General features: G+C 42.0%; 1 protein-coding gene across 6 annotated transcripts in view; it reads left to right on the top strand.

The window, feature by feature from the left end:
* Positions 1-12,593, top strand: part of agrn (agrin) — a 267,410-nt gene that overhangs the window by 170,540 nt on the left and 84,277 nt on the right. For all 6 annotated transcript variants that reach the window (XM_076878737.1, XM_076878740.1, XM_076878736.1 and 3 more), the window contains 2 exons: positions 3,264-3,488; positions 8,064-8,273. In XM_076878737.1, the coding sequence (XP_076734852.1) occupies positions 3,264-3,488; positions 8,064-8,273 (435 nt within the window). The remainder of the gene's footprint in view (positions 1-3,263; positions 3,489-8,063; positions 8,274-12,593) is intronic.

Raw genomic sequence — 12,593 nt, 5'->3', positions numbered from 1 at the left:
TCACTGTGTTTGTGCTGGAATGCCAGTGCTTTAGTGTCACTTGTCTCTGTGTATCCTTATGGGTTTTTCCCCCTCATTATCCTAGCAGCCCAGACCATGCTGAGATTCACTCTAGCGAGGGAGAGTGATCTAATTGGCAGCAAGGATCATTCTAATTTACTGACTTTTTACCTTTCCTCTTTCTCCTCTTTGCTTTTTTGTTGCCACTTTTCACCTGAGAAATGATTAGAAAATATAAGTAAAAACTCCATGTAGTTTGCTATGGCGAGCATGCTTTTTTCTGTCTTTCTTTTTTTTTTTATTTGAGCTTGTTACACCGATCACATTCGCCCAGGCAATTTGCCTGCTTGTCTGAGTCTGAGAAGGAAAGCTTATCTGCACTAACGCCCCATCGAGGCTGTGCGTCGTATCCAAATCGGCCCCTGTTAGCATTCAAATCAAGCGCCCCCACCTCTCCTTCCTGTTCTACCTAGCTCTCGTGCCCCTTACTATCGCCTCCACCCCTTCTTGCCTGTCAACACGCCAGATTTGCTTGGAGGAAGGGGAGGTTGGGGAGGGAGAGAAAGCCCAGGCTATTATTTAATGAGATCAAGAAGTGCTACGAGGATGCTGTTTACTCTAAGGAAAGGGGGAATCACTGGGTTTCTTTCTCGTCTTTCTCCTACTCTTCTTTAGATGTGACTGCAACCCCTTAACAACCACTATTTTATAGAAGAAGTGAGCATTCTGACAAGGTACGACTTCTTGTCAGAAAACAACTCCCATTCCCAACAGCAGGTCTATCAAAACAACACGCTAAATGGACTAGCACTTATATAGTATGTTTCTAGTCTCACTGACCAAACTACAAGAGCCACATTCACCCATTCATCCATCATACACCAGTGCTACTGTGGGGTTCAGCATCTTATCCAAGGACGCTTCGGGATCGTGTAACAGCTCTTATGAATAGTGAATGACCGACTGTACATCCTGAGCCACAGCTACCTGAAGAAACTTGATTGTACAAGCCCTGGACAAATTGCAGTGTGATTGCTGCGGTCTTCTTTTTGCGGTTTGTGGGATTCTGCTGTGGCTTGTACCTTTTATCAGATGTACAGGAGGGGCTCAAAGTTGAACCTCTGCTCTTGTGACTTTGGGGTAGGTGTGAGCAAAAGAGAAGGGAGAAGGAAACATCCAAGGGCTTATTTCCCACAGCCCACAGCAGTATGAGTGCACCAATTCATGGTTCGTCATGCTTTATCATTATTAGATGACATAAGCTGATGGATCAAATGGGAGTTAAGTCATTCATTATCCTTGGTTATTTGGGTTTTTGTTCTAGCTTATTCAGCTTGCCTTATATGTGTAAAAATGGGGAACAGGATGCTAATGATGAAAGTTGAATAACAGCTGATGCTTTTATCCTGATGCTCAGACTTCAGACTCCACATCTCTTTCCAAAACACTGGAGAAGTTGGATATCAAACTTCCAGATAGGGCTTTACTACCTCAGCATCAGCTCCTCTGAATCGAGTAGAACGTGCCAAAGCCAGACAAACTACTCTCTGATTGCTGGATCATTCTTTGAGCTCACTTACAGCATGTATATTTTCTCAGAGGAGCCCGAGATTGCACCTTCAACCCTACGATTATTAAGCAGGCGAACTCATAGCATATGCTGGGTAGCACAGTAGTTTGTGCATGTGCACTGAAAGTAGCTCGCGTATAATTGCTGCAACTGTGATTTAACATGACCTTTTACCTGCTCCGGCAGATACAACAAGGTTTTTATAGCGGCTCCGTTCCCACAAGTCATCAGCGTTTCATTGTTCATGTGATTAGATACACAGCGGAGGCCAAGCATCACAATTGCTATCTGTTTCGCATGAGCAGCCATTAAGTCATCATCGCCTCACAATGACCTATGATTTCCAGTAATGATTTATGATTTCAGTGAGTCATTTTCTACGAGTCTCTTTTAGTTAGAGATGCAATTACTTGATCGTACTTTATCTTGAAGTTACTTGTAAATTAGAGTCGGTTTCAAAGTTCCTGCTGCGATACAGCTCAAATATAAAATGGGGAGGGGGAAAAAGTGTTCATTAAAGCGCCTAACGCACCAAACCTCAAAAGAACTTGACAGGAAAGAGCAAAAAAAAGAGAAAAAGAAAAGAAAGGAGGGTGGTGGGGATGTGTCATAAAGACGAGGAAGGCGAGGGAGGGGGGGTACGCTTTGATCAGGAGCACTCCTCATAGCTCTCCTGTCTTCTTACACATCCATAATATATCTCTGCACACATTCCAGTCTCTTATTAACAAGGCAGTGCCATTTCATCCCGGAGGCAGGTATTGAATTTTCAAAAAAGGTAGAAAAGAAAGAAGGCAAATTTGAAACACGCTCTGCTCTTGTCTGAGGAGTAAAGAAAAAAACGCACACAAAAAAACAAAGCGAGACGCACAGAGTTTGCGATTCAATATATACACTCCCGCTTTAAATTAAATTCATCGATGTTGCTTGTAACAAAAGCGGGGATAATATCAGACATTGGTAAATATTTATTCTAAAAGTGGCGGGCTTAGGAAATGAGAGGGCTGCCGATGCCGTGCTTCTCTCTCATGGGAAAGCATGTTTGTCTGTGACAGTCATAAATATGTATCATGCTGTGAGAAGACAGCGATTGTAATCTCACAGCTGCCTTTTGTTGAGCATATGAGGCCCGAGAAAAGCCCCCGTTGATGGCGCACAAAGGCAAAATTAAAAGTTGCACCTTCTCCTCGGATTGGGGTACGTCGCTCAGCGGCAAGTGGCGTGCTGCTTAATTAGGATGGAAACAAATTCCTCACGAGGGAGGAATACCCCTCTTCCCTGCTCTCACTTGGTCTAATTTATGGAAAGGTAAATATTCAAGGGTCGCTTTTCAGCCGTGCCGATTAAAGCATGCTTGAGCGTAGCGACACAGAATGTGTTGTGAATGCAAAGCTTCTAATCCAATTCACACTACTCTGTGAAATGAAACTTGTTTGTACTAGTAGATAGCTGTGGCAGTGCATCTTTACCCAGGGGTGTCAAGTAGTTCTTCAAACCTCAGAATAACTAGGCAGCGCTTGTAAAAGTGCACCGAAAGCCACTTGAATAAGGTGGCCTGTCATTTGTGATGCACTCCAGTGTACTGTAGCGGCGAGCACTGTGACGTATTAGCGCTTGACAGACGTGCTCTTCAGTGCAAGAGCCCCTTTTGCTTTTGACTAAAGCTTGTTTTTATGTCTGCCCCTTCCTGCAGCTCTGAAGGATCCCTGTACCGAGGTGGCCTGCAGCTACGGCAGCACCTGTGTCCAGTCTTCAGATGGCTTGTCTGCAAAGTGCATGTGCCCCCTCGGCTGCGAGGGCAAGCCCAAGCAAGTAGTGTGTGGTAGTGATGGAAAGGACTACGTGAATGAGTGCGAGCTCCATCAGCATGCCTGCAAGAACAAGAAGAACATTCGTGTGCAGTACCAAGGACACTGTGGTAAGCTCTCGTTGTGTTTTCTGTGTTTCTGTTTTTTGTAACACTGATTTTGAGCACAGGTAATATTGAAGAGTTCCCATCACAGTTTATTTTCTTTCCCAACCCAACTCCGCCCTATTTTGCTGTAGCAGGGAGATGTCCCAGAGTCACACTATCAAATATAAATTGTTGCAAAATATGGAAATACAAAAAAAAACCCTGATAGTATCAAAAATTACATTTCCAATGGTGAAAATGTCATTTTTGTTGAGATTTTTTGTTTTAAATTGTCAGAAAACCTTTTCTTCCCTTTCCACTGTTTCCTACCTCTTCCTCTTGTGTTCCTCTATCACATACCCTGCTTATTTAAGGCACACCTCCACTCTAATTCTCTAATTCATTCAGGTTGCTTTTCCCCACACAGGTTCTCCTACGGTGCAGATTGATGTTTTCTTTAAATAGGTTTTAAGAGCAGTTTTTTGTGTTGTTTTTGGCTCATCCTTGTTCTCATCAGGCAATTGTTGTTTACTCTCAAGGCGCTCGACTATTTAGCTCTTTTTATTCTGTGGCGAGGAAGACGGAGGGAAAGACTACAGATAGTAACTCTGTCTTTTAGCAGCAGGAGCCTCCAGGAGACAGAGCGGGTGGTAGGCAACGAGAGATGGATGTGTTTGTCCACAGGCAGAAGGTTGGTCGTATAAATCCAACGTGAGTCGGCCAAAGTGACCCGGGTTGCACCGTCTCCCCTGGGGACGGCGTCAGCTCAGGGGACTGGTTGGCCCTGATGGTGCTTTAAATCTTCCTGCAGCCATTTCAACTGAGCATTGGCTATTTAAACTTGCTAGCCCGCGCCAGGCAAATGCTGTTGATTTATCTGCACTGCTAGTTTTTACAGAAAACAACCTATTCTTTTTGTAATCACCCCACTTGCTCAGCTAGAGGAAAAGCATGGACTCTAGAAGCTGTTCTTCTCGCTTAATGGGTAGTAATGGTCTTTCTCTCAGATAATGGTCTGGCTGGCGGGTCAGGCACTGCGTCATGCAGAGACGCTGCGTGCATTACGATAAAACCCCTGTTTGCTCAGTTGCAAGTCTCTGCAAGCCTTTGTATTGTGCACACAGAAAACAATCCGAGGCCTGGCCTATGGTCACTCCGCCTCCCACCCCCACGCAGCCAAAGCGCTCCGTCCCTTTTTCTGTCCCAGCATTGTCACTCTTTGTATTGCTGCCAGAGGTCTCTGGAAACCATTCTCCCTTATTCTCTGTTTCTCATTCTCTTTCTACTCCTTTCCCGATGATAGGGTGTTTCATCCTTGGTGTGTTTTGAATGACTCGCCGGCAGCTTGGCAGTGATTTAATATGTCACGGTGCTACATAAATCCTTTGTCTTCCCACATGCTGAAAGCGTGGCGAGCAGGATAAAGCCTGGGCTCCTGTTTCAAGGAGTAACACCCCCATCACACACATCCACAAACCAATTCCATTATGATCACGGACTGATAGGGCCAAGCGTGCCAGACCAACACTCCCCTGGAAGGAAGGAGGTGCGAGAGAGCAAATCAAACCGATCGTCTCTTCATCTGTTTCCTTGTCTCCCCTTCACATCCAAGGTCCTACTCTGAGCTGCTCTCAGCTGCCGGGCCACTGATAATATCTGTGAAGCAGATATTCCTCTTCTCTTCTCTTCTCAGCTGACATATCATAGCTATAAGACTGTTCGCCGCTAATTAAAAGATGACTTACCAACACTTTATCTAACAGGACTTAAAAAGTTTTCTTTGAAAGGAGTTGCCAGTTTGAACACAATTAATCCAGACTGTGCTGCTTTTTTCTTTTGCCAGTCAAGCGTTGTTCACTTTTTTCCGCAGAACCAAAAATGATCAAAGATGTTTTAGATTATGTTCCCTCGGAGTCTAATTACAGTTTTTCACAAATTCTAAGACACATTTCCTGAAACCTTATGGCCTTTTCTCCAAGCTTTAAACACAAGAACCAATTTTCAAACTACTTTCATAAAACCTTTGACTCTTCTAAGAAAAAACACACACACACAAAAATGCATGAAAAGCTCAAAACTACACAATATTTTTAGATAATTTGCTGTCAAAAATAATAACACTACTGAGCATTACAGTACAACAGAAATGAGGAAACACAGTCTCAGCTTTCTGGTAATTTCTTGAAGTATCATCAGAAATAGTTCTCCAAACTTCTTGAAGGACATTCAAAGCTCTTCTTTGGATCTTGGTTTGTTTTGTTCTTTGTTTGGCATCATTGTCGTGCTGAAAAATTAAGTTTTTCCAAATCAGATGCTTTCCACGTACATGGTGAATCAAACTCTCACAGTACTTTCCTGTGTTCATAGTTCCATCATTTGTTGTTAAGATCCTCGACGACACTGGATGAAATGTGGCACCAAACCATGACAGAGCCGCCACCATATTTTACAGATACATGTAGAAATTCATTGTTGCACCTTTATCCTGACCTATCTACATATTGACAATGATTTAAACCAAAATTTTTTAGTTTGTTAGTTTGGGTTCACCACTCTGTAGGAGCTTTGGTCCCTGTTTCTGTTGCTTTAGAATTGAGACCATTGAGACTATTTCTGATGAGGCTTCATTGAACAGTGGATGGATCAACTGTTCAATGAAGATCTAGACCGGGGGTAGGCAACTCCAGGCCTCGAGTGCCGGTGTCCTGCAGACTTTAGATCTGTCCTTGATCCACCAGATGATTCAAATTGCTAAATTACCTCCTCAACATGTCTTGAAGTTCTCCGGAGGCCTTGTAACGAACTAATCATTTGATTCAGGTGTGTTGATCCAGGGTGATATCTAAAGCCTGCAGGACACTGGCACTCGAGGCCTGGAGTTGCCTACCCCTGATCCAGACCTTTAGATGGATCAACTAAAGGTCTAGATGCTTTCAGTGCCTCTGTCAGGCCTTTGTTGAAATATTTTTTACGTCTGCTAATTGTTCTTTTGGCCTCCACTTGTCCAGTTTCCTCAATTTCCTAAGGATACATTACACACCATACCAAGGTAATGCCAAGTTTTAGCTAATAAGTCTTTGGTAGTCACCTTTTGGTGCAAAAATACAGCTTTTTTGTGTCAAACCATGTTATCTTTTTTGTAGATTCATTTAGAGTAAAAGAAATGAGAACTAATTATGTGTTTTTGTGACAAATTGACAAACCTTTCAGTCACCCAACACATTCCTATGTTACGCGGAAACAGGAGGAAACATGAAACCCGTTTGGATTCAATCTACACATATACATTTATTTTACTTTCTCATCATGAATCGCTTTGGAAAACACTATCTAACACGATTGTGGTTAAGGTTAGGGATAAGGTTATGGTTAGGGTTAGGGCTCGAATACACGTCTGGAACGTGCGTTACCACCGGGACCGTCATTCTATTGGATTTCACCCACAACCGGGCGCATGTCATAGGGACACGGAAGGTTACCTTTCGCGTTCCCATTGGACGCCTTGGGACGTGACAAATCGTCTGTATGTTACGTGTCGAGAATGAGAATGTTCTGGTAGACAACACAGGTTAATCCCTGGAGTTAGAAAATGAAACAAAAATGAGTGAAAAAGCAGCCAATGTTCAAAGAAAAAACTCTGGAAGATCTCCAGAAAGCCTGGAGAAGCACTGCTCAAGACCACCGTAAAGAAATTACAAGAGGGTGGTGGTTCAGCTCAGCGAGTTGATCAGGTGACCCGCATGCTACAAGACTAAAGCAGAAGCCTGGGTATTAATCTAACCTGTCTTCTCCTTGTCTTTCTCTTCCAGCTTCTTCTCTTCACTCTGTTATTGCTAAAAAGCCAAACGTGCATTTTTTTTTAAATGACAAAAAAAAGGTCTGGCCCCTTGGAAGCAAAATTGAACAAAAGACTTTTGAACTGGACCGTAATTGTAAGAAGTAAGACTCATAAAAGCAATATTAGCTCTGTGTGTGAAAAATACCAAAGGCGGTAGTTTCTCGAGTAAGTCGTAGCTGGCGATGTATAAATCTCCTACTAGAGGTTTCTTCTATTTGTTTTCATATTGCAGAAACATGGTCTATCACAGCTGCTCAGCAAAGATCATTGAAAATGACTGCTCTAAATTGTGCTCGTTCTTGTAGTCCTCCTCCTCCGCCTCTCAGCTTGTTGCCTTCCATTGTTAGTATCAACCTTCCACTTACCTTTGCTACCTAACATATACAAGTTTCATTACATAATTAGCAGCAACTATTCACATATTTGAGTCACCGTGTTTAAAAAAAAGAAAAACTACATTTCTGCTGTAGCTGTGTTTAATCTCTGCCTCCAGTGGTTAGTATTATGCATCACAGGTGCATCACTGTGGTGAAGTGTGAGAATTTCAGATTCAGAGAAAAGATTAAACGAGATCTGCAAATTGTGTCTAACTAGGTGAAAACTGTTCTGTCATTTATTCGATAAATGGAAGTTTGATAGCATGAATCGGAGAATGGGATTCTGTGCTTTAGCAAAAGTGACAAACTGTAATTCCTTCCCTGTCGTATTGTACTGTATGATATGCTGTACTGCAGTACACATTCTTCACTCTTTCTCCACAGATCCGTGCAAAAACGTTTTGAACTGCCGCGTGGAGCCTCTCACCCGCCAGCCACTGAAATTTGTGCCACTCGAGTTGTGCCCCCTAAGCGATGAGCCTCTGTGTGCCAGTGATGGCCGGACGTACCCCAGTGAGTGCGCTATGAGGGCGACGGGCATCCAGAAAGGCGTCACGCTCAGAAAGATCCATGCAGGACAGTGCACAACGCTGGGTAAGGCCGAAGCTTGTTGTCTTTAAAGTGTGCAACCCTTTCAATACAGATCCCAGAACATCTTGGAAATACATTTAGTGATGCAAGGGATAAAATTACTCAAATGCCATGACTTATATAAAGGATTCTTTTATGCTGCGTGAAACAGAGATTTAGTAGACCTTGCCCTTCTCTCCCCGTTAATAATCTAAAAAAAATGCAACATAATAAGATGAGATGAATTCAAATATTGTAATTTATCTGCGTGCAGGTATAACAGGGAGTAGCCATTTGTCTGTCTAGGTCAGAATTGTTGAACATAAGGCTCCGGGCTCTGAATCTGTCCCGCAAAGACTTCAATCTGGCTCACAGTTTCTGGTTTTGGAAAATGTGAAGGAGGGCATAGATTCTGGATTTTTTAATGAATTTTAATAGTTTTTACTTTAGCTTTTCTTGCTCACAGAGACCTCCCCCACGGCCAAAGGTTTTTATTCTTTCACTATGAGCTATAGAAAGTTCAGTTTCTACATTTCTTTCATTTCTACAGCAGCATTTATTTATCGTGTAGAAAAAGTAAGAGAAACTCTTAAAGTTGAAGTTTCATATATTAAGAAATCTCCTGCATTAAATGTGTAGTTAAATGAAAGGGCAGTTTCACTGGTCCGGCCCACTTAAGATCAAAACTGAGTGCATGTAGAATGAGTCAGACATCCTTGCTTTTGGTCTTTTGTTATTTGACTTATCCAAATTTCTGTTTCGTGGTATTTGTAAAATTCAACAATATAATATCTTTCTATATTGGTATGTGACTATGCAGAAGCTCACTTAAGTCTCATTTGTAGTTTGTTGTAGGCTGACCAATCGTATTTGAGCAGCCTTGACACGGTGTCTTAAAAAGAGCAGACTTGCTGAAGATCAGGGGTGGGCAACTCCAGGCCTCAAGGGCCGGTGTCCTGCAGGTTTTAGATATCACCCTGGGTCAACACACCAGAATCACATGATTAGTTCACTACCAGGCCTCTGGAGAACTTCAGGACATATTGAGGAGGTCATTTAGCCATTTAAATCAGCTGTGTTGGTTCAAGGACACATCTAAAACCTGCAGGACACCAGCTCTTGAGGCCTGGAGTTGCCCACCCCGCATCTACAGCAGGTTCTAGCAGTAGGAAAAGTGACATAAATTTAAATGTCTTGTGTATCTACTGATATTTCAAGACTTTACTTTACTTACTACACAACTGTCTGCTTGATTTCAGAATCTGCATGATGGGAAACTTTGTTTGCAAATGTATTACAAGGGCCAACTAATATTAATAGTGAAGTCTGTGTTTCAGTCTGGACAAACCACTCTATTGAAACCCCAGCAAGAAAAAGGACAACAAGGAAAGCAGCCAGTGAAAATGTTTGGCTTGTCGGGGTTATATATGCGTGGTATATATGGTATCAGTGAAACCTTGCTATCGTATTACCATATATTATGCAAGAATTGAAATACTTTCAGCCAATGTTTTAACACATACCGGTAGACTAGCATCAAAATCAAACTTTAAAGCTGTGTTCCAGAGAGATAAATTACTGCCGGGTCTCGGGGTCTGTATTATATCCATGCTAGCACTAGCCTCCTCCAGCCTGATAAGAGCCCCCAGGGCTGTTATCTGTGCTATTACAACATGAGGTTTAGGCCGTAGTCAACAAAGAGCTGTCAGCCTTTACTGTATGTCTGATAGCCATCGGAGGAAATCCAATTTTCCTGGTGTGTTGTTACTGAAGTCCCACGAAGCTCTACGGGTTTACAGCAGTAATGTGCGGAGACCCCCACCCATGTATTAAAACCCCCTGACAACACCAAGGACAGATCACCGCAGGACGTCTTTTGGTATGGTCAGCAACGGAGGCTGATACAGCCTGGTTCTTCTCTCTGCTCCGCTTGACAGGCCGATGTTAGCGTCAGGGCTTAAAATTGCCCAAATCCCAGCCTAAGTAGCGTTGTGTGTGCTGTATGAGAGTGTGTGTGCATGCAGACATGTTCATGCATGTGAGCAATGGGATGGACTTTTTTTTTTCTTCCTTTTTTCCTCCCTCTCTTTCTGCTGTGCCTTTTCAAATGAAAGAATAATTCAATTTGAAACAGAGATCCATGAAATCATATCCCTAAGCAAATTACAAATTGGTAACTAATGAAAATGGCCATTTCGACTTGTAACCATGACATTGCACATCCTTGTACCCCTTTCAGTCTGATACAGCGCCGATGTAATTAAGTGTGGCATGACAGGCTTTTAAAGAGAAGAGAAGAAGGAATTGAATTGGTGTACAAATTTGATCCACTGATCAGGAATGGAATAAATCCAAGTGCCTCCAGAACAGAGGCTTGCCTCAAATTGAATTTTCTCACTTCAGTGGCAAATTTGCCATTTCACATTACCAGTATTTCGCTTTTTCTTAATTTCCATAGTAGATTTCTGCTTAGTGAGTCAAAATGGTATGACTTTAATAGTTTAGACTTAAACATGACCCTAAAATGAAATTCATGATTATTCTTTTTGTTAAAGTTTTTGCAAAACTTTATTATTAAAGTTAGAGGGGAGCACAGGCATGCTGATCGAGTAAGGTTTTGGGGGGTATTTGCAGTCTTATTAGGTGTCCCTTCATAGTGCAGGCTACTAGATTTGCTTATTTTTTGCTAGCGGCAAACCAGAAAACTAAATGGAAATGGAAAAAACAGGCCGTTTTTTTCTTTTTAAATATCATTTTTTGGGGGGCATTTTAGCCTTTATTTGATAGTAGAGAGCTGAAGATAAACAGGAAAGTTGAGGGAGAGAGAAGGGATGTGCAGCAAAGGGCCGCAGGTCAGTCTTGAACTCGTGCTGCTGCGCTCTAGCCGTGTAACATATGGTCACCCACTCACCCACTGAGCTAAACTGGCTCCCAAACAAGCTTTTAAACTGCAGCGAAAGCTATAACTATTATAAAAAAATATGTCTAATAACTCCTCTGGTACTCACTCTCATTCATCCAGCCACTACTCTTGGCTTTAGCTATCATTTCTAGTCGATTACTCCCTGTAAAATGTAATGTGAACTTACTTTGTGGACAGTTTTGTGGCCTAATGTGCGTAGAACAGATAACCTGATGTGACAGATGGTTTGTTGCACAGAACCATCTGGGAAGCAATCCTTGTTTGTTATAGGGAAGAAAACAGCACAAAAAATACACAGCGGATGACGAGATGAACCTTCTGTATGTCAGTGTCTAGTTCAAGCGAACGTCAACCAGTCACATCAACAAACCGCAGCTAGAATCACAGTAACTTTGTAAGAACGTCTTCTTCTTGCTCATACAAAGCTGATTGGTTCAAACCACTGCAGTCACCTGGCAAGACTGGGTCTTTTGTGATTGTGTCTTTTAAGAATACAGCATCCAAGAAAGGTTATGTAACAAATTAAGCATCAAATAATCTGCTTGACAGGAACAAATGTGGTCCGACTTCTTTTTAAGCACTACTGCCTAAACACTGGTGTGTTGGCTGATCTGAGCATGTCATTTCCAGTCTATAGAATAAATGTATGTTCCAGCGTGTGTTGTTTGTCAGAGATTGACAGCTAACATGGGCCTTCTGCAGATATACTGGAAGTATTGGCAAATAGGGTGCTGCAATCATTTTTATATATGCTGTAGAAAAAGATGCTTGGTGTAAGGACAAAATGCAATCATCACAGACTTTGCCCAACCCACTTTGTGCAGCACATGTAGCATGCCGGCTAATATATGAATCTCTGATGTGTTTCTTTCATGAATTTCTGCAAAAGCCTCTGCTAACATCACCTATCTCCATAAACAACAGTAAACATTCATATAATTACTACATGGATGATTTATAGTCTGGTTTATGTCCTTATGGTTGTATCAGCAAGTTAACACAGCAGGAAGAACAACAGGTTGACACTTCTCTAGCTTCAATTTTTTGTTGTTGTTATGTTTGCTAAGTACCTCTTCAGTGCTTTCATCTGTGATGATCAGTCTGTCATGCTGTTACAAAATTGGCAGTTGGAAACTAAAAAGCCTAATCAGTCTCTGTACACATTAAAGGATAAAAATGAATAAATGAGTGAAAGCAGATGTTCACACATAGAGCAAAAAAGGGTCACTGAATGGTGGGTCTTGTAAGGGGGGAAGGGTTAAATCAGAAATCAGAATGGGTTTATTGCCAGATGTTGAGGTTTACAACATTAGGAAATTGCTGCGGTGCTTCAGTGCAGACAATAAGAATTAAAGTGCTATGTAGAAAGAAAGATATGTGCATGAGATATACATGAGATATATACATGAGAATAAGAATTA

The sequence above is a fragment of the Maylandia zebra genome, linkage group LG20, assembly GCF_041146795.1.
Source record: "Maylandia zebra isolate NMK-2024a linkage group LG20, Mzebra_GT3a, whole genome shotgun sequence".
NCBI classification, from domain to species: Eukaryota; Metazoa; Chordata; class Actinopteri; order Cichliformes; family Cichlidae; genus Maylandia; species Maylandia zebra.
This window is presented reverse-complemented; position numbering and strand designations above follow the sequence as displayed.